The sequence below is a fragment of the Lethenteron reissneri genome, chromosome 18 (assembly GCF_015708825.2).
Source record: "Lethenteron reissneri isolate LAM-NWPU_2019-01 chromosome 18, ASM1570882v1, whole genome shotgun sequence".
NCBI classification, from domain to species: domain Eukaryota; kingdom Metazoa; phylum Chordata; class Hyperoartia; order Petromyzontiformes; family Petromyzontidae; genus Lethenteron; species Lethenteron reissneri.
Window position 1 is genome coordinate 13,769,362 of NC_083796.1, and position 23,657 is coordinate 13,793,018.

Genomic DNA, 23,657 nt, shown 5'->3' on the forward strand with positions numbered 1-23,657 from the left:
ATGCACTGTCCTTGAAGTTGATGGGTCCACACCCGAGACAGCTTTTCTTAGAGCCTAGTCTCCATTGGTGCTGGACCAGATGACGCCAGAAGGTGAAGTTACGTGACTTTACTGAAAGAACCAAGAATATCTCGCACGATGATTATTGTCTCAGGGGAGCGCTTGTGTAACGTGTGGGCGGGGCCCGGTTGAGCTTGTGGGCGGGGTTCACCCGCGGTGGGCGGGGCTATGGGCTTGTTTGTGGGCGGGGCTATGGGCTTGTTTGTGGGCGGGGCTATGGGCTTGTTTGTGGGCGGGGCTATGGGCTTGTTTGTGGGCGGGGCTATGGGCTTGTTTGTGGGCGGGGCTATGGGCTTGTTTGTGGGCGGGGCTATGGGCTTGTTTGTGGGCGTGGTTAAATGACTGGGCGGGGGTTGTCATAAGTGGGGCGGGGTCACCCTTAGTAGGCGGGGTCACTGAGCAGTATTAGCATAAATGGGCGGGGCTACTCCGAATGGGCGGAGCCAGCGGGTCGGGGTGTGTGTTTAGTGGGCGGGTTCAGTGGGCGGGGTTAGACCGAGTGGGCGGGTTCAGTGGGCGGGGTTAGACCGAGTGGGCGGGGTTTGACCGAGTGGGCGGGGTCTCGGCTGCCCCCGGCCCCCACCGTCACTCCCCGTCCCCCCGCCCCTCCACGTGATCACAGTTCAGCGATGGCAGCGGCGGTGCTGGGTCGCGTGTGCAGAGGTGAGCAGTGAACGCAGCCGCAGCAGCAGTCGCCTCCCGCGCGCCTTTGTCTCTCCTCTCTTCTCGAGCGCTCGCCGCTGTTGCTTTCTGTCTGAAGGACTTGGTGGGGGGTGGGAGGTGGGGGGTGGGGGTGTCAGAGAATCGGAAACGGCCGTGGGAGGCGAGCGCTGTCATCTTGTCACCGCGCCGGACGCCACCACGCGCGCGCTCACGTGTGTGTTGATGTGCAAGTGAAAGTGCACCTAGCCTGGCACAACGCGGTGTGGTGACGCGACTGTGGTGGTGAATGGCGTGAGCGAGCACGTCTCGTGCATAGCTGGCGCGGCGGAACGCGTTGTTGTTGTTTTAGACTCGACTCGGTCGGTCACTCTCGATGGTGACCGTGGTCTGGAATCGAACTCCCCCACTCGCCACTACAAATAGGCGCTCGCAAACACTCCGGTGCAAAGGTGCATTGAAAAATGTTGATACTCCGACTGATGCTCCTGCTGTTGTGGAGTGACTCATGCAGACAGCTATGGCTGTAGAGTTTGGTAATACAGTACTGTACATGTTGTAGACGTCGTTTATTGTGAAAATTCGGTCACAGTTCCTATGATCACTCTTTCGTTGCTTTTATGGCTTTATTTTGGGATTTTCGAAAAGTTTTTTGGTTTGGCCATGTTTGTTTGTTGTAGTACAGAGTTAGACTGATGGCCTTAATCTAAGTTGTCTTGTGGTTGTTGTTGTTGTTGTTGTTTGACTTGCATCCCACTGGGATGTTTGCACACAGCGTTGGTGTACGGTGCTTTTTCTGCAATATTTTGCTGTCTTTTCTTGGATTTTCTGTTTGCACATAGTCACTTTAAGATGTTTTCTTGTTCATGTTTTTGTTTTCTGTTGCGGTTGCACCCGATTCAAGAGCCGAATGGCTCACAGGGCTATGCCTAATACATAAACTTGAACTTGATCAACTCCACCACCTCCACCGTGCGAACTCTCTCACTGGTTTCACGTGGAGGGGGGTGGTGGGGGGGGTGTAAGTTCACTTGGATCATCGGCCACGATCGCTCCACTGCTGGATGAAAGCCGCCCGCCCCAAGCTGTCGGTTCCCACGCGCGAGCCGATTCCATCGCTCCGTCTCCTATCGGGACGTCCCTTACCCCCCATCAGGTTATTATCGAAGCCGGCGATGCTGTGCGGTGTCGAATGTGAATGGTGTGGAACGGGTGGGTCGTTGTGACGGCAGCGGATAATTCAAACGAAAAAAAAACAATTGAATGGGGGGGAAGGGTGGGACACGTGCGGTGGATCGGCAATACCCCGGTTTACGGCGGGGATGCGTTCCCAAAATGTGCGTCGACGAATATGGAAACGGCGTAAAGATCAAAGCGATGTACGGGGACAGTGGTGGGTGGTGGTGGTGGTGACGAAGGCTGAGTGGCGACGGATAACGAGAAACGACGGGGGTTGAGGCGACGCAGATGCGGGTGGCGGTGTTCACAACGACGTGACGACGCGTTTGGGAAACGACGTGAAACGTGTGGGAGACGTGACTCGGGCTGTTACTGTACTGTACTCACGTGTTCCCGCTTCTGTGCTTCCCCTGCGAACCTTCACTCACCCAAACTGACCAGCGTGCGTGTGTGCCTGTGTGTGTGTGGGTGCTCGCTAACAGGCACTTGCCCCTACAGTCTGTGAAGGCTACACGGGGGATCTTTGTCTTTATCTTTGTGTGCGTGGGGAGCGGTGGTGTAGTGGTTAGCGAACCCTGCGACCCGAGTTAAATTTCCGCTCACAGCCAAAACCAGTGACGATTATCTGAACCGGTCCTGGGCCTCCCTTAGGTCAACTTGGCCTCAAATAAGTACCTGGTGCGGTGTGTAAACATCGCCAGAGGGTCGGGCGTGGTGCTGGCCACCCACCCCCTCGTGCGCTAACAGCACTTGTCCCAACAGTCAGTTAAGGCTACACGGGGGGTCTTTGTCTTTGTGCGTGCGTGGCGAGGCCCCCGTTTTCATTTAGACTTCTCACGACTCGATTCAACGTACGACGTGGATTCTCTCAAAACCGCTTCGCGCTTCATGGGGCTACCGGTGAAACGCCCATGCACGAGACGATTTAAGTATCTGACGCTCTCTGGCAAGTGGATTGACACACGCCGTGCTACACGGCTGGGTCAATTCCGCAGCAAATTTGAAAAATGTAACCGCCACCGCTGTGGCCAAGATGACTCTGCACGGTGCTGTTTTCTTTGGTTAAAGTGGGCCGCACAATGAGCAGAGCGCTCTCGAGTGGCCGGCACGGGCGCACAGGGCTTGCGTCTAAGTGGATAACTTGGTCCAGGTTACACAACGGGATTTTTGCGTGCAATTTTTCCTGGATGCTTTAGGACGTTTTGTGGCCCAATTCCCGGTCAATGGAAAAGCTTACTCCAGGGTATGTGTACGGTGAAGCGTAAGAAAGCTTGAGAGCACAGCTTTCAGTCGCGGTGACCTCGGTTGCCCATAAAACAAACAGAAGTCTCCATTCCGTCTCCACGTAAAACCGGCCTCAGTTCATGTCTGATGTTAGTCGTGGTCGGGAGTCTAACTCGGGTCAATGGTCTCCGTAGCACGGTGCACTAATCACAGCACCACTGTTCGCCGCTCCTCCGTCACGTTGGTGTGTAAGCCTTGGCGCGGGGTGTCTGTCGGGGTGTCACGGGGGAAAAAGTGTGCGTGTGATTTGGCCTCACGGGGTCAAATTTCGCGTGTGATTTGGCCTCACCGGGCCAAAGTGCGCGTGTGATTTGGCCTCACGGGGTCAAAGTGCGCGTGTGATTTGGCCTCACGGGGTCAGTGCGCGTGTGATTTGGCCTCATGGGGTCAAAGTGTGCGTGTGATTTGGCCTCACGGGGTCAAACTTCGCGTGTGATTTGGCCTCACGAAGGCCAGGCAAATGTAAGTAGGGTTCACTTTCGCCCGATATGCTGACGGGGGTCTAAAGGAGCCATTTTGTTGATCTGCCAGCGAAGAGGAGTTGCCTTTGACGCGCCCAGTTTGCAGCACCCACACTTAGGGTGGCGAAGCGTGTCTGTATGTATGTCGAAGTGCTAACAAGCAGCATCACCTTGCCAAAAGTGGTGTTCCCTGGACTGAGCGACATGATGCGTGGTTGGTTTCCGGACAGCTCCGATGGCCGATTGGTTCGCGTATCAAGAGATTTGGGAATGAATTAGGTGCAGTTAGTTTTTTTTCTGTCTTGTCACATGATACCGTGGGCACGTGCTGGCAGGCTACGTGACGTCATCGTTCTGACGTGCCCCGACTGGACATTGTGAAAAAGAGCTTTATAGCTCCTCGGATTCCTCCAGTATAAATCTATTCTGCACAAACGTTCTGACGTCATGATTCCATGTGGCTTGATGTCGTAACGTGTCGCGACATCTGTACGTGTTTCTTATCTTCCGCATCTCTTATCTCCCGTTTATCTTTCATCTTACTCGTCTGTATCTTGTAATGTCTCGGCGGGCCACATCGCTCAGTGGGCCACAGCTCGGCAGGGCCTCTCCTAAGGGCCTTCGTGGGCCACATCTGGCCTGTGGGACGCGAGTTGTCATCCGCAAGGCGTAAGAAAATTGCCGGTCATTAGTCGCGTGGCAAAGATCCGTTTTAAGTGAGAGAAAAGAGAGAGCAGAGGGGAGAGACCGTTAGAGACGGGAGAGAGCGCATTTACAGAGATTATAGAGCAGCGAGAGAGAGGGAACAGACGGGGAGATGGAGAGAGAGGCACAGGAGACAGGAGTGGAGGCAGCAATTAGAAAACCACCACCACCTCATCATGATCACCACCACCTCTCAAATGAGGATCGGAGTGTGATTCCCGGTTGTCGCTTACACCAGCGGTGCTTCTCTGGACCAGTCCTTGGAGTCTCCTGTGTGGATGCAGTCTCAAATAAGGACCCGGTGCAGTGCGCAAGCGCGAGCGTTGCGGAGACGAGGGTGTCCGAGCGTGATTCGGACCACAATACCCCCCACGTGCGCCATGCCGGCCTTCACAAGTGTTCGCTAACAGTGCTTATACTCCGACTAACAGTGCTTATACTCCAACTATCGGTGCTTATACTCCAACTAACAGTGCTTATGTAATGAGCGACTTCCGCGACACGTCGTGTAGAGGGTACTCTTCTTTAATTCACATACGGGCACAACACAGGCCACAACCCTATCTTCTTTTTTTTCCGAGTACAACACTTAGATGTTAGCATCCTTACAGGCTACACACACGGTCGACCATATGGCGTGGTTCCACCCGTCCACTCCCGGCCTCGCCGCTGGCTGACGGCGTGCCGGCGAGGGTGGTGGAACTCGGCAGGAGATCCGCCACGTGGCCGGACGACGGAGAGAGATGACGGGGAGCAGCGACGCAGTCCGGACCCAAGACTCCACACACCGTCCCATGAGTCCTCCTCTGCCCCCGCTTATTATTGCCGCAGGCGCAGCTAGGCTCAGCCTCTGGCCACGCTCTCTCGTGGAACCTTCCAGCAGGGTCCCGGAGTATCTTGGCCAGCCCGCGCCACTTACCTTTGGCCCAGATACCTCTCCCTTTGGGATTGGATGATGTTTTAGTGGTGCCCGTACCCGTGCTTCCATTTTCCAACCAGCAGATGTCATCATGTCATTACACTTATACTCCAACTAACAGTGCTTACTCCAACTAACGGTGCTAATACTCCAAACACATTCCTGCGGAGGGAGCTGGTAGGAACCTTGGGTTGCTCGGTCAATGGCCAGGGTCAACGGCGGCGTGGTGTATTCCGCAAATATGCCCGACTGTGAGGGCGGGCACAAGCCGGCGTGAGTAGGTTTAACGTTGAATTTTATAAGGGCACCACGGGGTGACCAGCCCCTCCCCACCCCTCCCCACCCAGCCCCTCCCCACCCTCCCCACCCAGCCCCACCCTCCCCACCCTCCCCACTCAGCCCCTCCCCACCCAGCCCCTCCTCACCCTCCCCTCCCCACCCAGCCCCACCCTCCCCACCCAGCCCCTCCCCACCCTCCCCTCCCCACCCAGCTCCTCCCTCCCCACCCAGCCCCTTCCTGCACGATGGACGGACACAATAATCCCCTGTGGGCTGGTGTAACCAGGAGGTTCCTACCAGTACTAACAGTTCTTATACCCCAAATGACAGTGCTTCAACTATCAGTGCTGATACTCCAACAGGCTGAAGAGACGACGTGGGGGATCTTTGTGTGTTGTGCGCGTTCCACTCGCGTTGCACCGTCGGGGGACATTGTGACATGTCACTGCGTTGCGCCGTCGGTTGATGTTTATCTTCCCTGCTGCTCGGTGGCTGGGAATACATCCATGGCATGTCGCGCAGCCGTGCGCGTGCGCGCACAATATTACAATACAACTCGCGTGTCAAAATGTTCCCCTTGCTCAGATGAGTGTTGGGCAACCTTTGCCAATGGTTTCTCCAATGGGCTGATTTCACACCAAGGGCCAAAAGCATTGCTGGACAGTGCTCGGGTTAACTGGTCATTGCCTTGATCTGACCCCGGCTTCCACAAGCGCTGGGCCTCTCCGACCTGGCCTCCCCTTTGCATCATGGGTCTCGTTGCCGCAGCCATCGCTGCTTTTGGTGATCATCGTCTACCCCTCCGTTCCTTCTTGTCACCGTCGCAACCGGGGAAAAAATTGGAAGCCTTTGCCCAACTTGGAGACGATTTGAGCGTCATGTGCGTTTTGTCGTTCAGCGTTGCCATGACGTGTGCATTGGGAGCGAGTTGCGTCTAAGGACGCGTTGACAGACCGCGTGTTGTGTGCTGCGTTGCGTGTCGTGTTAGTGTGTAGCATGTTGTGAGCCGTGCAGTGTGTTGTAAGGTCGCGGTGACGCACTGCGTGTTGTTTATGTGTAGCGTGTTGCTAGTGTATAGTGTGTCGTGAGTGAGCTTGCTCCGTGTGTTAATGGCGCTCCTCTCCCTGTGTCTCCCCAGGCCTCTGGGCGCCGGTGGCGTCGCACCGCGCCGCCCCCGTGCTGCTCCGCTGGCAGTCGAGGGCCGCCCCCTCCGCCCTCTCCGAGGAGGCCAAGGCTCCGCCAAAATCAGCGTGGTAGGTCGTCGGACCTGCGGCGCGCGGTTCAGACAGACGACTCGACGAGTAGCAGAGCTCTCTGACGGAGCGTTTTCGAGTCGTACCGCGGTTTTGTTCAGCACGGCGTTCTCTGGGTCTCGCCGCGTACGCACGAGCGACGATGAGCCGGTGCGCACAAGCGAAGAAAGCCAATAACGTCGGTCGGACTGCTCCCATCGGACTGCTCCCATCAAACGCTTGACGGCAGCGGCCGGTAACGCGGCATCGTCGAGCGTGAGCCTCTCAATTACATTCCTGAAGGAGCTCCCAGAGCATGGAGCGAAACGTCGGGCATCGTGCCGACTGCAAACGCAGCGCAGGGGCACCGTTTGAAATCTTACCCCTCCCCAAAAACGCCTCAACACCTTCCAAAACGCCTTGTATACTTCAGCAGTCAGTTGGTGTAGGTGGCAGTACAGCAAGTGGGTTTACAGACTGGCAGGCTGTGTGAGCTGAGTTGGGTGAGAGTTTCGTCTTGGAAATGTTTTGGTTTTCTCTCGTGTGCAAATAAATTTTGCCGCGCATTGAACGTTTTACCCGGACGAACCTTGAGACTCGGCGGGGGGGGGCGTTGCTTTGGTTTTTTTCTCACGTTAAAAAATGTTTGTTTACGTAGAGCTGAACGTGGATGAGGCCGTTGAGTTATCCGAGCGTTCATCGGGTCTCCGACGTGATGCAGGATGGACCTGCTCAGGGCGTGGCCATTTCCTCTCTGGTATTTTTAGTTCTGGAAGCAAAGCGAGAGCGTTGAGGGGAAAAAATAACCCCCACACACACGTAACAGGGGTATAGAACTGAAACCCTGCATAGACTGGCTTCTGCAGCCTACTTGTTGTACTCCTGTAGACGTGTTCGTGATTTAAAGGTGGGTGATGTCTTGGGAAAAAGTGTCAACAACCAACACGTTGTCACTCAAAACGAGTTCAGATCTTGGTTTGGATGTTAACCCAGCCCATCATCCTTCCAGGGTGGATAAAATTAGTACCACTTTGTGTGGGGAAGTCAACAGTAGTTGTCCTATGGATAGACTCAGCCCCGATATATGGATGTGTAATTTCCATCACTGGCTGAGAGCTGTAAACAGGAGCTGAGCACCGCTTGAACGACTTTGGACATCATAATTGCGGCACACATCGTCCTGCCAGAAGAGACAGCAGTCGAGATGGGCTCTCGTCGTACTTTAATAACCGCGACACACTGTGGCGAGATGTTAACTACCTCGCCTGGTATACAGGAGGTCGTGGGTTCGATCCCCACCCTCATGACACCTGCTGTATGTTTGGAGTTCACACGTTCTCCCCGTGGTCACGTGGATTGTTTGCTTCGTATTCTCCTTTCTCTCTCGGCTCTGCCACTCTCTTGCTGCCTTAGATCACAACTCGGTGTTTGGGAACGGACCGTTCACCCTTACCGCACGCGGACACCCTCTGTATGCTCCATAGTATTTTTTTTTGGGTTCAATCGCGTAAATATGAATGTGTCGGTAAACCCGCCACCACCCGGCACAGCCAATTAGTAAGATTTGTCACGTAAGCAAAACGTGCCAATTAGTTCCTACTTCAGCACACCGGTGTGTTGGAGAGTAAACCCACAACATTTACAATTCGAGTACGACGTTTAGCTGGTGATTACAACCAGCTTCATCGGATGATTAGCCAGAATTGTGAAGAAGTCTTCCCGTTTTGGTCTTAAATAGAGGAGCAAAGGTGATGTCATCACTGTCAGCCTATCAGATGGCAAGACCAGAGGGAGGTACATGTAGTCATATACATTGCAACGGATCATATTAATCTGAAAATATGCAGTACCTATTATGCTGCTTACGTTTTGCTGCGTTGTACAAACGTGAAATGTTCATCAAAAGTTGTCTTTGCCGACGCCCGTGTGCCCCCAGTAAGCCCCGCACGGGCATCCTCCTGCTCAACATGGGGGGACCCGAAACAACGGACGACGTTCACGACTTCCTCAAACGCCTCTTCCTGGACAAAGACCTCATCCCCCTGCCCGCCCAGAGGTGAGGAGACTCCCTGCGCCGGACGCCATGAGTGTTGCCCTGTCCCGTGACGCCCCGTCCCGTGACGCGACGTGAAGACGCGTCGTCTCTTGGCCGTGAAACCGTTACCGTGGGACGGCGCCAACTGGCGTGCCCACCGCTCGCTCGTGGCAACTGCTGCCAGTGATTAAGATCAGCTGCTTGGCTGATTGAAGGGCTGGGCTGGCTCCTGTGCCACCAGTGTTGCCCAAGATCACCAATGTTGTCGGAATAAAATGCTGCGGTGACATTTACGCATTTGCACATCGGCTGGGAGAGGGGGGCAGGGTTAACGCACCCCTCCGCCCCCGCGCCATCTGATAATGCTGTGGCTGCTGATGCTGCTGCTGCTGCAAGAGGTGATGATGTAACGGGTGGACACGCGCACACACAGATGCTACGCATAGCCTGGTGGTATCGTTGGGCCAAGTACCAAACGAAGGAGAGCTGCGCTTTCTGATTATTTGAGAAATCGATTCATCGACTGATCGTCCGGACGATGACTGGACTGGTTGGATGACAAAAAGGCCACCAGATGGGAAACCCGTGCAGAGCAGGGGAATCGCACAAACTCCGTGCAGAAAGGCGCCCGAGTCGCGAATTAGAACCAAGGGCGTTCTTGCTTCGAGGGGCATCGGGCGTCACCGCCACGCTGCCGCTCCCAACGACAACGGGCGCGATAACGATGAACAAACGGCAGGGTGACGTGCGTGCGCCCGTCTGTCCGCCTGTGTGCGCCCCCGCCCCCGTGTGTGTGTGTGCGCCCCTCTAGTAAACTGGCTCCGTGGATCGCCAAACGACGCACGCCCAAGATCCAGGAGCAGTACAGCCGCATCGGGGGCGGCTCCCCCATCAAGTTGTGGACGAGCCGCCAGGGCGAGGGCATGGTGCGGCTCCTTGACCACATGTGCCCTGGCTCGGGTGAGCATTCGCACGCTCACGCACACTCTCGCACACTCTCGCACGCTCACACGCTCACACACACTCTCGCACGCTCACACGCACACTCGCACTCTACACTCATGCTCACACGCGCACGCACACTCACACATGCACGCATGCACACGCATGCACACGCATGCACATGCTCGCTCGCACTCACACGCGCGCTCGCTCGCACGGTCATGCATGCACGCACATACACACGCTCGCTTGTACGTACACACGCTCACATTCACGCTCGCTAACATCAGACACGGCTGAGACACCCAGCCCTCGGCGCTCTCTGTCTCTCACCACCGCTCGCTGGTTTGCCGCAGAGGCAGCCAGTCCAGCAGGGCTGAGTGGCGGGCGCTTTGGTTCTGGGGGCTGCCTCGCTAAATCCTCAGAGCAGTTTCACATTCTTCCAAACGTGGCATTTGGGTCACAACGTCCAGCACACAATGGACTCTTTCGCAATGGACTTTTTTGTTTAACCAGCTCGAAATTGTGCAACTGCCGTTTATATGACGAGACCAAGAAATGCCTCCCCAGATAGCTGGCAGCGAGTAATGCAACAAGGCACCGTGTCGGAGCGAAGCCCACAGATAAGTAATGTTATAACAGAACTATGATGATGGTCGTAGTATGTAGTAGTAAGAGAGTCAGTGCCACCTGTCAGCATCGTCATCATCAGCCGTGATCTCGCCTCGGCTGGATGAAGGCCTCCCCAAGGAGTTGCCGTCAATCACTAAAACTAAACTATTTTTCAGTTTACAAGTCAAGGCCCCCACTGAGCTATGTAGCTGTTTTGTTCAGAAGCGACTTGGCTATGACAAATGATAGCTCAATGAAGTGGCTTCTCGCGTGGAAATTTATGCTCTAAACGCGTGACGTTGATTCTAAATGTGGAGGCAAAAATCGGAGGACCCAGAGAAAAATTCCACGCAAGCTCAAAATATACAGTCGTCAGGGTCGGGATCAAACCCACGACCTCCTGTATACAAGGTGAGGTAGTTAACATTTCCTAGCCACCGTGGCGCCAACAATCTTGCGATGCCACCCCCGTCCATCCCGCACCTGCGCGGGAGCCGAGCTTGTCGCCCGTCCCCGCGGTGGTTGCACCCCCCCCCCCCTCTGGGCGTGTCCTCCACATGGGTGGCCATTCCCTTCCCAGTCTCCTCCAGTAGCCGTCGTCACCGCCAGCTAGGAGAGTGACTTTGTCACTGGCAAATCCGAACAGTAACCATGGCGTCTCTTAAGGTTGCGTTCGCTCTCTGATCCACGTGGTTTTTCTGTGTCCGACTTACAAAACGCGCGGCCTCTCCACGCCTATGTGAGTCTGTTTTTAGCTTCTGTGCCACGCTCTTTGCCAAAGACCTTTATTTGGAAGGAGCTGAAAGCCCATTGGCACTTGGAGGAGCGATTGGCACCCACAGTGACAGCGGTTTCTGTGGGGCATCGTTACCAAAGTGCCGATAGGAGGTGACATTAAAGACTCGGTGACATTGAGGTGGCCAGATGGCTCCATAGGGTTCACGATGGCCACGTGGGGAGTACTGAGCCAACACCACTGCGCTGCCGGGTTCATGTCCGTTCAGAAATAAGCGACTTAACCAGGTTAGCCGTGAATAGGATTACCCGCTGGGTCAGGAGGATTGATGAGCCAAATAACCGAATCATCAACGCATTCAAGGTGAGATGGCTGAGTGACTCTGGGCGCTGAAGCTGCGCCCGGACACACCGTCTCGCGATTGTCGAGGTCCTGGGTTTGATTTGGGAAAGGCGCCTATGGCTAAACAAACCATGCAAAATGTGCGTCAATAGCACTGCCCTAAAATGAAAAAAAAAATTATAGGTGATGTTTATGGCATGTCCGCTTCGCATGGTTGGCTACGTATGGTGCGAAAGAAGTTCAACATACATACACACGTACATACGTGGCTAAAATCCCAAATTTGGAGAAAAAAAATCTGCTGGTTTTGTCCATCATTCGCCATTATCTATCCACTGCTGAATGTCGGCTAAAGCACATTCCGCTATTACACGTGAGATGCGTATGCAGGCCGAATAAAGACTTGAGGCGTGTGTGGGTACCATCTAGAAGCATCCAGCAACATCCCACCTCGTGTGATCTTACGCAGAAGCAGCCGCACGACTGCTTATTCCTACTCTCGCGACGTAGCTCCGATCGTTCAATCGCGTGATATCCAATTCGCATCCGTGTTATACAAAAATGTGTTACTGAATCATACGTTCATCGCGTTGTATAAAATTCGCGTTATGAAAACAACCTGCAGCGTTATAGCAGGACTGGCTGTAATTAAAACTAAAAAACAAGGCGATGGCTTTGATCTTCGAGGCACCCATGTCAGCCAGCTGGCACCCGTAGCACGATCGTGCAAAGCAGAGGGTGTTGAGCGTTGTCGACCGCGGGCGACACCGCTTGCCGTTTAATCACCGGCTTGGCAGTCGGGGGAGTCTCGCGGTAGCCGTGAGGCAGCTGCACGTTGAGGCAGGGCGCGGGGCCCCACTGCGGAGGAGGTCGCGCCCCCCCTCCCCTCCCCCGTCGAGGTTTCAAGGTGCAAGGTTTGACTGCAGGCCAAGAAAAGCGGCCCGGCAGCCAAGTCTGTTTGATTTACAATTTTCACCGCGTTTATTTATGGTTTTCCCCCTGTAGCATCCTTTTGAGTTGCACCCCCCCCCCGCCCCTTGCGGTGAAACGTGGCCGTGCTGTCACCGCGCAGGAGTGAGTCGAAGGGATGTCGTTGAGGAATGGAGAAGTAAGGAGGATAACGGGGGGGTTGACCGACGATGCTGCCGTTGTGAGCGAAGGAACTTGGGAGTGGGAATGGGGGCAGGGCACGTCGTGAGGGCAGCTGGCGGGGGAGACGAGAGGGGAGATGAAGTCCGGAGTGGAGGCCGAGGGAAGCGAAGAGAGAGGGAGGAGGGAGGCGGCGGCGGCGGCGGCGGCAGCGGCGGCGGCAGTGGCAGTAAAACGACGTCTCGGGGTTCAGAGGGTGGCGAGTTCAGAGGTCGCGACCGGACGGGAGCAACTGAGGTAAAGAATGAACGGAATGTCAATGGAAGAATCTGGAAGCGAGGACCTGGGACCAGGCGCCGCATCACGCCGAATGTTGGAGAGAGTCGGCGGGCTTGGACGGGACACGCCGCTCGAAGGGACGAGGGACAGGTGGATGAGACGGGAGCGACGGGATGGCCGTCTAAATGAGCGAACGTGCCTGATGAGAGAGGACAACCGAATGCTGAGATGTGTCAAGGAGTGAGCATTGTGGGACAATGGGGGTCGGAGTGGCATGGGGGGAGGGCCTGTCGTGCAGGAGTGGAGAGGCACTGGCTAATGGTGATGATTTTTTGGTTTTATCTCGGTCACCCTTGTTGATGAGATATTATATCGCAAAGGGCTCTCTTGGTTCACCGTGGGGGAAATTAGAGTGGAAATGGCAATTATCTGCAATCCTGTTATCTGTGAATTGGATTATCTCATGGTCAGAATTGATCAGGAAGATGCCCCCCCCCCCATTCGTTATTGTGCAGAAACGGGTTGTGTTAATCCAATATAATTAAACACACACTCAAGTGGAGAGGGGGGCACAGCCGGCCCCAAGGTGGCTGATGGCATTGCGGGCACATCCGGCCACCGCCGCCGCCGCTGAGATGCTGCGCTAAACTTTGTAAGAAATAAATAAATCGGAGTTTACATCTCCTGTCAATACACTGCTGGATGAACACCTTCCCAAGTTCTTGTCCATCGACGCGTTTGTTTGACCACTCTTTAACGTGCTGCTCGCTGTGGGTTGATGAATAAAGCCTCCTAGGAGAAGAGTCGGATATCTCTTTTGCCACTGATGTTAGCCGTGGCCAGTAATCGAACTCGTACGGGCCGGATCGGAGTGTGCCAACAAGTTTCGTCGCCGCTGCTCGATTGTAATTGACAAACAGTTCTAAAATTTAAAATACAAATGTTAAGTGTGTCAAAGTTACTTGGTAAACGGTGGGCGAAAAAAGCCAAAACAGTCAATAGCGTTGCCTTGAAAAGAAAAACGTAATTTCTTCGTAGCCTGAAACGTTCACCTATTGAAAGTTTGTTTTCCTTTTACAAGGCCACTCGCGCACACGGCGTCATCGACGGACGCCGCCGCCGCTGCCGCGTCGTTGTCCGCCCTTGTGCACCGCTGATATCGCCCGACGCTTTGTTTCATGAACGTCGGTGTGCTCATCGGGGCAGCCTGTAAACGGCTACCTCCCTCATTGCATTCTCTTCCACTGTGAAACCCTCACCCTGAGGCAGACGCGTTGCTCCGCAGAGGTGTTATGCAAGGCGTTTAGACGTTGGCGTGAACTTTGAAACGGAATCCCCGTTTATGTAAACGCTCGACTCTTGTATGCATGTTGAACTTTTTTCGCGCCGTACGTAGCCAACCATGGCTTATCGGAGGTGTGGGGGAAGGACAACAAACTAAATACTACAATCGGTTTTAGAGAAATGAGTTTGTCAATCTCGATGATGATTTAAAAGTGCAAAGCTCCAGCGGCTTCCTAATATCGGAAGGAAGAGCGCTCCAGACGGCCGCAGAAGCGCATCTGAAAGCGCCGCGTGATGCGGTTACCGTCTTTGTTCGGTGACTAAGCCTCTTGGGGCAAGTGCCGTTAGCGAGCACCTATTAATACCGGTGTGACGACACACGCGAAGAACTGCCGTGGCCAAGCACCGCTTCCCACACCGCACCGTGTGCTGATTTAAGGACGAGTCGACCTAGGGGAGGCCCGGGACCGTTTCAGATATTTCACACCGATAGTTACCCGTGGCAAGGAATCGAACTCGGGTTGCTGAGTTCATAGGAGGCACTTACGGGCCGCTTCTGTCTCGTCTGGCTTTCGAGCGACACTCAGCTTTGGTTCCGTGCTTTAGTCTCGCGATCCTGCGTACCCATGAAACGTAGCGCGTGTTATATACACACACACACTCATACACATACACACACTCATATACACACAACACATACACACACACACACTCATACACACAACACATACACACACACGCTCATACACACAACACATCCACACGCACTTTCTATCATTACACACGTGTATAACAACCTGCAACAATGTGGCATGCAGAGATCACAACGAGTGTCCCTCTAGCATCGAAATGCAACTGCATCTGAAGCCGCTGCACATTGCTGTTGATGGAGGTGATCGATGGTGTTGATAGTGACGACGGTGATGGTGTTGATGTTGACGGTGATGATGGTGATGAAGTTGACGATGTTGATGGTGACAGTGGTGCTGCTGCTTTGCATGTCCGACGAGTGCAGCGCCACATAAGTTCTATATCGGCTTCCGCTACGTGCGGCCCCTCACGGAGGACGCCATCGAGGAGATGGAGCGCGACGGCATCCAGCGGGCGGTGGCCTTCACGCAGTACCCGCAGTTCAGCTGCTCCACCACAGGTGTCCACCACAGTACCCGCAGTTCAGCTGCTCCACCACAGGTGTTCCCCACAGTACCCGCAGTACAGCTGATAACGAAGGCCCACGCTCCGGGGGGCCCCCAATCGAGGCCTGGTCCTCCCCGTGCGTACCGCTCGTGACGCGTGTGCGTGTGCGCCCCGCTGCGTCTGTGGCTTGTCGTCGTGCAGGGAGCAGCCTGAACGCCATCTACCGGCACTACGAGCAGCGTGGCACGCCGCCCCGCATGGCGTGGAGCGTCATCGACCGCTGGCCCACGCATCCCGGCCTCGTTAAGGTGAGCCTCGCTAGATCGCTAGATTGCTCTCTCCCCGGTGCCGGTTCGACTCGGCTGAATCGCGCTCCCTCGGTGTGTGGCCATGGGCGCGGTGCGGTGAGAGCGGTCGGCTCGCAGTTAACGACGATCGCCTTGGCAACCTCTGCACGCCAGACGACACTTTGTGGGAAGTTGGTCTGGTGGAGAGGAAGGCTTTTTTTAAATCGCACAGGTGGTGCTCATGTCCTGTTTAAAGCCCTGAGCCAGCGGTGGAAATTCCTCATTCCTACGGTGGGGGAGAGTTTATCCCCCAAAGCGGTACTAGTTTTATCGACCCCAAGGGATGATGGGCTGAATAGACCCCCACCCAACTAACCTTTCCGACTGCGAGTCGCTTGCTCGCTCTAACGCTCGGCCACCTGGCTGGCTGGGGGTCAGGCCGGGTGGTGCAATGCATTTGGCGGTGAGGAGTTTAGCGTCAGTCACACGTGTGACTGACGCTAAACTTTGGGCTGCGTCACGCTGGGGCCGTGCCCAATCGCCTGCCTGCCTGCTTCACATTACAAGCGCAGTGGTGCCAGCTCAGATATATGACCCTCCTGCGTCCAGGTTGTGTGGCTAAAATGCAAGCAGAGATGGATAAATATCGTGCGTAGGATGTTTTTATGGAAGTCAGTGGTGGGGGCTGCGTGCGGGTGCGGGTTTCACGTGTGAAACAAAGCCATGGGTCGTACCCCATTGTGGTATGGATAGACTGGCACTTGCCAGAGGATTGTGGAATTTACATCCTTGACTCGGGCACGCCAGCAGGGAAAGGAGAGTGCCGTTGTATGTCACAATCAGAATATTTGTTTATACTGGAGGAATCTGATGAGCTATAAAGTTCTTTTTCACGGATGTCCAGTAGTCGGTGGATGTGTGGCGCCACTGCATGTGGCCAGGTGGCTCACAGACGCGAGGGTTGCCAGTTGAAATCCTGTTTGGGGGGTTGACTCGGCCCATCATCCCTCTGGGGTCGATAAAACCGGTTCATTCAGCACCGCTTACGTTTTGATCTTGCTCTCCCCGTCAAAGTGCGAGGTTAAACACGATGTCGCTTGGCTGACCGTTACAAACACCAGATCAAAGAGAAGCACGGGGAGGGAGAGAGAGAGCGAGAGAGAAAATACGTCACCGCTGTTGCCTAGCAGCGGAGCACCCCGGTGCGTGTTTCGTCTCCGCGGTCCACGGCGTCTCTTCCGGCAGAGCGAGATGAGCCGGAGTCGTCCCTTTCATTTGAGAGCGACAACGCCTTGCCGATCGAACCGCTGTCAGCGTTGACTCAATATGCTTCTCACCTTCACAAGAGTCTGCACTCCCGCCCCCCCCCCACAGTGCTTCTCCGACCACATCAAGAAGGAGCTGCAGGAGTTCCCCGCGGACGTCCGGGGAGATGTGGTCATCCTCTTCTCGGCGCACTCGCTGCCCATGTCTGTACGTGCGGCGACATTCACACGCGCGGCGCTCGCACGCGTGCACAGAGGCACACGGGCGACGGCACAGAGGTCCCGCGTGGCCCACGAATGGGCCGCTGTGGCAAGTACGGCGAGCGAGCGCCTACGGAGCGCCACGGGGTAATGTGGCCGAGGACCGCGCCCCGGCCACCTTTGTCTCTCCCGTGCTGATGTTTACACACCGCACGAGCTACTCGTTCTCAAGGCTGAGTCTCAAGTTGAAGGGCGTTGCCAGGACGAGTTCAGAGATCAGTCGCTAACCGATGATGGTCGTGGCCGGGAATCGAACCCTGGTCGTTATGTTTGTAATGCAGCGCACGAACCAGTGTGCCATGCAGGGGAGGTCGTTGGGTTCGATCCCCACCTGAACGATACTTATATATTTGGAGTTTGCGTGTTCTCCCTGTGGTCGCGTGGATTTTTCTCCAGGTCCTCCGGTTTTTCCCTCCACATGTAGAATCACCGTCCTTTTAAGAGTATTTGGCTGCTATAAATTTCCACGTGTTGATAAGCCACTTTGCTGAGCTATCATTTGTGAGAGCCAGCTCGCTTCTGACAAAGAGCTATTGCAGCGCAGTGGGCCTGGTGTCCGGTCGCGTGACTCTCATCCTCTCGCCCACCCACCACCCCGTCCGGGCCGCAGGTAGTGAACCGCGGAGACCCGTACCCGCAGGAGGTGGCGGCGACGGTGCAGCGCGTCATGGAGCAGCTCAACTTCAGCCACCCGTATCGCCTGGTGTGGCAGTCGAAGGTGAGCGGCGGGGCGCTTGGCAACTCGAGACGGCGCTACGGGGGACACAGATACAGTAATGTGAGAGGCTGTGTGGACGCAGAGATACGCTGCGGGAGGCTGCGCTGCGTCGTGCCACGCATAGTAGCTTCGCAACCCGAGTTGCGTCGTCAGGAAGCACCCACGGCTTCCTCTCTCCTGCACGGTATCATCTCCCATCCCGGAAGAAGTTTACATTTTTATTGGGTATTTTCATAACAGCTATTTTGCTCACAGGCGTGAAAGGACGATGGGCCAATTCGACCCTCAACCGTGAATTGAACTCCGGAACCGTCTCACTGCGAGGTCCGTCTGCTCTGCCACAGCTGAGGCAACCTTGGTCGATGTCGCCGACACTTCCAGTGGCCTGTTGTAAAAATACGATGAAGCCATGCAATGCTCAAGCTGTAGTCGCTGTGTATTTCATGCCGTGGGTTTGGTCTTCTACTGCGCGACGCTGTGAGCACAATGCCCCCGTTGCTGCTGCCACCGCTGCAGCAGCAAGTTCAGGCTGTCCGTCGACGCGGCCTGTCAAGTTGTGGGTATCGGCGTGTCTGGCTTGGGCGTGGGGTTTCGCCCCAGGTTGTTGTGAAATGGGTTATCTTTCGTCGTTATCAGTCGTGCCCGTTCCGTTGCGTTCAACCGACCCAGATGCCGTGAGAGATTTCCGCTGTCCAGTGTCCTGCCGTCGTTCCGACACCGATGGGTGTGGTGGCGATGGCTCTCGGCCGACTCCGAGTCTCGGTGCTTCCCCACCGCTCCGACACCGCCAACTGTGGCGGCGCACCGGCACCGCCGTTAGCGTCGCATTGCGCTAAAGAATTCGTCAAACCGGTGAACGAGTTCGGTCCGAGCCACTCCCTTCACCAAGCCGCGGCGTGGTGAAGTATGGTTCACGTAACCCCCGTGACGGGTGTACGCAGCCTTTACTCCGGCAATGGATTTTTAATTTTATTAAAGCCATTTGTGTGAGCAATATTATTTCCTCGGAGGCCACAATGCACGCTAATTGGCACACGAATAGCGATAGTGTAGCCTTAACAGACTTTTGGGGCGAGTGCTGTTAGCGAGCGTCTACAAAGGTCTGCGCACGGCACGCTAAAAGGGGGGTGGGTGGCCAGCACCACGCCCGGCCGCCTCTGACTCCCGAATGCTGACGGTTACCACACACCGCCCCAGCTGCTCGTGTGAGGCCGAGTCGATCTAGGAGAGGCCCAGCACCGCCCGCTTCAAATATTCGCCCACCGTCATTGGTCGTGAGCGGAAATGGAACTTGGGCTCGCAGCGGCGGTGCGTACAACCGCTGCACCGCCGCTAGCCATTGAGACACGGAGACAAAGCTCCACCCGTAGAGCCGTCCCAGGCTGGTGGCGCAAAAAACGTTGCCGGCGAGCGCCTTGGACGGTCGGCGAGGAGACGCAGCGGAGGGACGCTTGCAAAATCAAAACGTTGGCGCGGACAATTTTCAAACGCCGTGTTCTAACGAGCGCGGGGGTGGAGGAGAGAAAAATCCCGGCCTTTCTTGACATCGGCCGCTCCGCCCACGCCTCCCTCCCCCCCCCCTCTCCCGCCATCGCTGTCCACAGGTGAGAGCGCTAGCAGGGAGGGCGGGCATCACGTCACGGCGGCATCCGTGTTGTGACATCGGCCGTTTGCCACGCTCCGCCTAATTGGGATGCGAGACACCGAAAAGGTCCCCTTGGAAACTCACGGGACCACGCGCATCCCTCCTGTCGGGACCTCGTTAGGTTCCCACACACACCCCCTGGGTTTACAACAAAAACAACAGAAAACACCCCCCACCCTGCCCGCCCCCCCCCCAATAAAAATACAACCCCAAAAGACCAAAATACCAAATGAAAATCAATCGCCGCTTTCGCCCTCGCGTCGAGACAGCAGCGCTGCTAATTGGGCGGTGGAGTTCTGTCGATGCTCAAGCGGAGCCCAGGCTTCACCACCCGGCTGAAGTTTGTCCCTCCCACCCCTCCCTCCCTATCCTCCCCTCCCTCCATACCTTCCTCCCCCTGTCGAGTTAGTGCAATGGCGATGCCCGCGCTGTGAAATCGCCGCGAGTGCTCCCCGCGTGCCGCAGCGGTGCACGGACGCCGCTCTCTTTGCGTTCGCTCCCCAGCCGGCTGGCGGCCACGGGCGCGGCGCGTTTGGCGGATTTGTCTTTTGTTTTACTTTTTAAGTGGCAGGGTGGCGCAAGTGGTGCACTCGCTTGCCTCGCAGCAACAAGGGCCTGGGTGTTCGGATGCCGACTCGGGCGCCTACATGCTCGGAGTTTGTGTGTTATCTCTCTCTCTCTCTCCCCCCTGTTCTGCATGGGTTTCTTCCCGGCTCCTCCGGTTTTCACCCATAGATGTAAGAAAACTCCGCACGCAATGTCACCGGTGTCGGGCAAAAAACATCCAAACGATGAGCTGTTACTCGCAAATTATGCAATTTGGGATCGCACAAAGTAAACATCGCTCCATGCTGCAACAACTTGGCATGATACACCATTGGAACCTCATTTGCCAGTAAAAAATTTGTTAAAGAGGTGTCAGTTTTGTTGCCAGATAAAAGGGTAAAAAACCAATTATCAACTTGGCAGGATCCTTGTGAATAAGAGTCGTGAGTGAACAAGCGTGATAATAATAATAAAACAAGTAGAGGTGTCCCGGTGACTCAGGAGTTCAGAGTGCTGAGCTGGCACCGCTGGGAGCCTGAGGGTGGCTCTGTCGGGCTCTGGTGGAGGACACAAGGTGATGCCCTCTGGTGGAGGACACAAGGTGATGCTCTCTGGTGGAGGACACGAGAGGTGATGCCTCTGGTGGAGGACACGAGGTGATGCCCTCTGGTGGAGGACACGAGGTGATGCCCTCTGGTGGAGGACACGAGAGGTGATGCCTCTGGTGGCTGTAAGAATTCCAGAGCAGTGGTCGATTCATCTCGGGGCACGCTTTGGTGTCCCTGTGCGCAAGGGAGGCGCGCAGGGTGCTTCTCGCTCCTCTCGTCAGCCTTGATCCAGCAGTGGAAATTCCACCTTTCCCTTGTGGGTCCGGGGATGTGGTCATCCCTGAAGGGATTGACGGCGAGCGATAGGTGACAACGACCGGGGTCATCCGCACCCTTAGAGCAGCTTCGAATACTTTTCCGATACCCACCTTCCATTCCGTCTTGTGCTCTATTCGATCCGCGGGGTACGCTCCGCTCAAATCTCGTGGCCCTCGACTCACGAGTCACCCTCCTGCTCCTCCTCCTGCTCCTCTTCTGGGGGTCGTCGTTGTGGGTGACGCAGGTGGGGCCCATGCCATGGCTCGGCCCGCAGACGGACGCCACCATCAAGGGGCTCGCGGAGCGCGGCAACCGGCACATGTTGCTGGTGCCCATCGCGTTCACCACGGACCACATCGAGACGCTGCACGAGCTGGACATCGAGTACGCGCAGGTGCTCGCTGGAGAGGTGAGTGGGGGGGGGGGCATCGCCGCATCGCCACACCGCCGCCGCTCGCGCGTCTCGTCGGCCGTGGCCCTGGAACGGACCTCGGGTAGCGGGGCTCCGTAGTGCGGCGTGCCGGCCGTCGTGCCGCCGCTTAACCGCACGTGCAGCAACAACAACAACAACGACCGCAGAAACAACAACAACAACCGCCATCCGCCACTAATTGGTGGTGACACGTTGCTATCGAGGTAGGAGCTGTTGCTTTAACCCTGCATCCTCCCGGCTCGTGTTGTCGTGCAGTGCGGAGTGGAGAACATCAGGAGAGCGGAGTCACTCAATGCCAACCCTGTCTTCATCGAGGTACTCGCCCCGCTCATCGCACAGTCGCTCGATCCTGCCCTCGGCCTGTCGTGCTGAGCCTGCCGTTGTGGCGGTGGTCTTCATCGCAAGGCCCGCGGGCCACTGGCGGCTCCTGGTGGCCTTTAGTGCGGCCCCTGACGTGCTGTCAAATCCCAATGGTTTCAGATGTGTGGCGGCCCTCGCACTGATGATGTCTTATTGGCGATAGCGGCCGCCCCCCTCTCTGGCGCCTTGTGGCCGCGTCTTAACCCTCGGCTGACCTTGATAACCTCTTGAACTTGGCTTCGTGCACCCCGGGCATTGGACTGGGTCAAGTCCAGAGTAACAACGGGGTCTTCATGTCCAAACTGTAGTATAAATAACAATTTCAACTTAATTTACGCACGAAGCAGTCCTTAAAGAACCGCGTGCCGCAGGTTGCCGAGCCGTGCTCGGATCGAAGTTCTTCTGCCAGCGGTGGTGTGATCCAAGCGATTGCAGGACTGTACCCTTACCTTTCAAGTTACTTTGTATGCAAAGCGGCGTACAAAGTCGTGGGCTTGGGCAGGATGCGCTGCTAGAAATGGAGGTCATATTTGTCGCGTAGCTTGAATAGATTGACAATTGTTGCACCTCTGCAATTTTTTGGGGGGACGGAATAAATATTTACAGTCTTCTTTTTTTAATTTTGTAATCTGATGTCATGTTTGTATTTGGTCATTGTCAACACACCTCCAGATGCAAACCCTCAGAGGTCCCAGGAGAAAAATTAAACTATTCCAGTTTTCTGTCGGCCACATTCGGTTGGGATCAAAGAAGCACGGTCTTCTTATGTTTCATTTGTAGGAGTCTTATCGCAACAGGGCACCCTACTGGCAGACGATTGCCCACCTGCTGGCCCGTGCTATGTTCCCCTTGTGACCACGTAGGGGCAGCTGCCACCGGGGGGTCTCCTTGGCCAGGTCGCCACGAGGTTCAGTGCGTGGGTGGCGGGGTATCGATCTTCTTCTTTTGCGTACGGCAGATATCGATGCGGAGCAACAACTTACAATTTCCCAGATAACCGCGTCGGTAGCTGCGGAGTGTATCATCATTGCTGTGATGTCCCCTCCGTATTACATCGTTATACGTCGTACGGTCTGTTCTGGATGACCACGGTCAATATCGAGCGGCGACGCGGCTCGCAGAGGTGAGCCTCACTCACTGTGAGCGCCGCGCTCTCTGCGCCGACCCCCCTTGTCCTGCAGGCCATGGCCGACCTCGTCAAGGTGCACCTGGAGTCGGGCAGCACGTGCTCACGGCAGCTGGGCCTGCGCTGCCCTCTCTGCGTGAACCCCACGTGCGGCAAAGCCAAGGAGTTTTTCGCCAACCAGAAGCTGTGACCCAGCCTCGGCCTGCTGGGGTGGGGTGGTGAGGGGGCGTGGCTAAGAGGGGGGGGGGGCCTAGGGGGGTGGGGGGGGCACCATCAGCCTAATGTGGGCATTGACGCGTGACCTGAATGCCGAGTGGATAGCGGTAAGAGGGAGGGGTCGTAGGGCAGGGTGGCATGGGGGGAGGGGGAGAGCGTCATGGTCTCAGAAGATTACGATGACACGTGACATGGGTTTGCAGTCGGAAGCATATTTTTGTGCTGCGTGGAATCATTTTCTTCACATTTCCAATCTTCTGGAAGCAGTGACAAGTTTTCATGTGACCTACGATCCGAGTTCACTGTAAGTGGAAACTGTCGGAGGAAATTTGATCTGTGAAAATTTGGCGGAAACTCTGTTGTTATGTGTGCCTTTTCCAGAAAGTGGAATTGTAATGGCTGCCTATTGAAATGTTGTTTTGTTTTTGGAGTATACCTCCGTTGAAGTCAGCTCCATCTATAACCCCACGTTTTCATTGTGGCCGGGAGTGCCCCGTTAGGTGTGTGGGGGCATCTGCTCTTTGCAACCTGACGTGGGGCCTCCCGACCTTTCACCTCCTCATCCCCCGCGCAACCAAAGGATCGTTTTACATCTTGTGGGAAGGAGGACGACCATCGGGTATGGGGACATTTACAAAGCCTGTGGCGTGGTGACTTTTTATCTCGTGGGTTCACCTCCGGCTAACACCCCCCCGAGTG

General features: G+C 55.7%; 1 protein-coding gene across 2 annotated transcripts; it reads left to right on the forward strand.

Annotated features, from left to right (window-relative positions):
• The first annotated feature begins 606 nt into the window (after window positions 1-606).
• FECH (ferrochelatase) lies at window positions 607-22,976 on the forward strand. 2 transcript variants are annotated; one of them, XM_061553876.1, is made up of 11 exons: window positions 607-723; window positions 6,686-6,800; window positions 8,716-8,835; window positions 9,626-9,774; window positions 15,114-15,248; window positions 15,437-15,543; window positions 16,897-16,995; window positions 17,659-17,766; window positions 21,068-21,232; window positions 21,512-21,571; window positions 22,798-22,976. In XM_061553876.1, exons 1-11 carry the CDS (start codon window positions 690-692, stop codon window positions 22,930-22,932), a joined length of 1,227 nt encoding a protein of 408 aa, XP_061409860.1. In that variant the 5' UTR covers window positions 607-689; the 3' UTR covers window positions 22,933-22,976. The 2 variants fall into 2 exon arrangements, with proteins under 2 accessions (XP_061409860.1, XP_061409861.1); XM_061553877.1 differs by lacking the exons at window positions 607-723; window positions 6,686-6,800 and adding an exon at window positions 6,818-7,055.
• The last annotated feature ends 681 nt before the right edge of the window (window positions 22,977-23,657 follow it).

What these genes read in the sequence shown, in the direction of transcription:
- FECH (XM_061553876.1), top strand. Translation starts at nt 690, where the DNA reads ATGGCAGCGGCGGTGCTGGGTCGCGTGTGCAGAG. An exon ending in GTTCAGCTGCTCCACCACAG is followed by an intron (nt 15,249 to 15,436) that starts GTGTCCACCACA and finishes GTCGTCGTGCAG; the next exon opens with GGAGCAGCCTGAACGCCATC. An exon ending in CGCATCCCGGCCTCGTTAAG is followed by an intron (nt 15,544 to 16,896) that starts GTGAGCCTCGCT and finishes CCCCCCCCACAG; the next exon opens with TGCTTCTCCGACCACATCAA.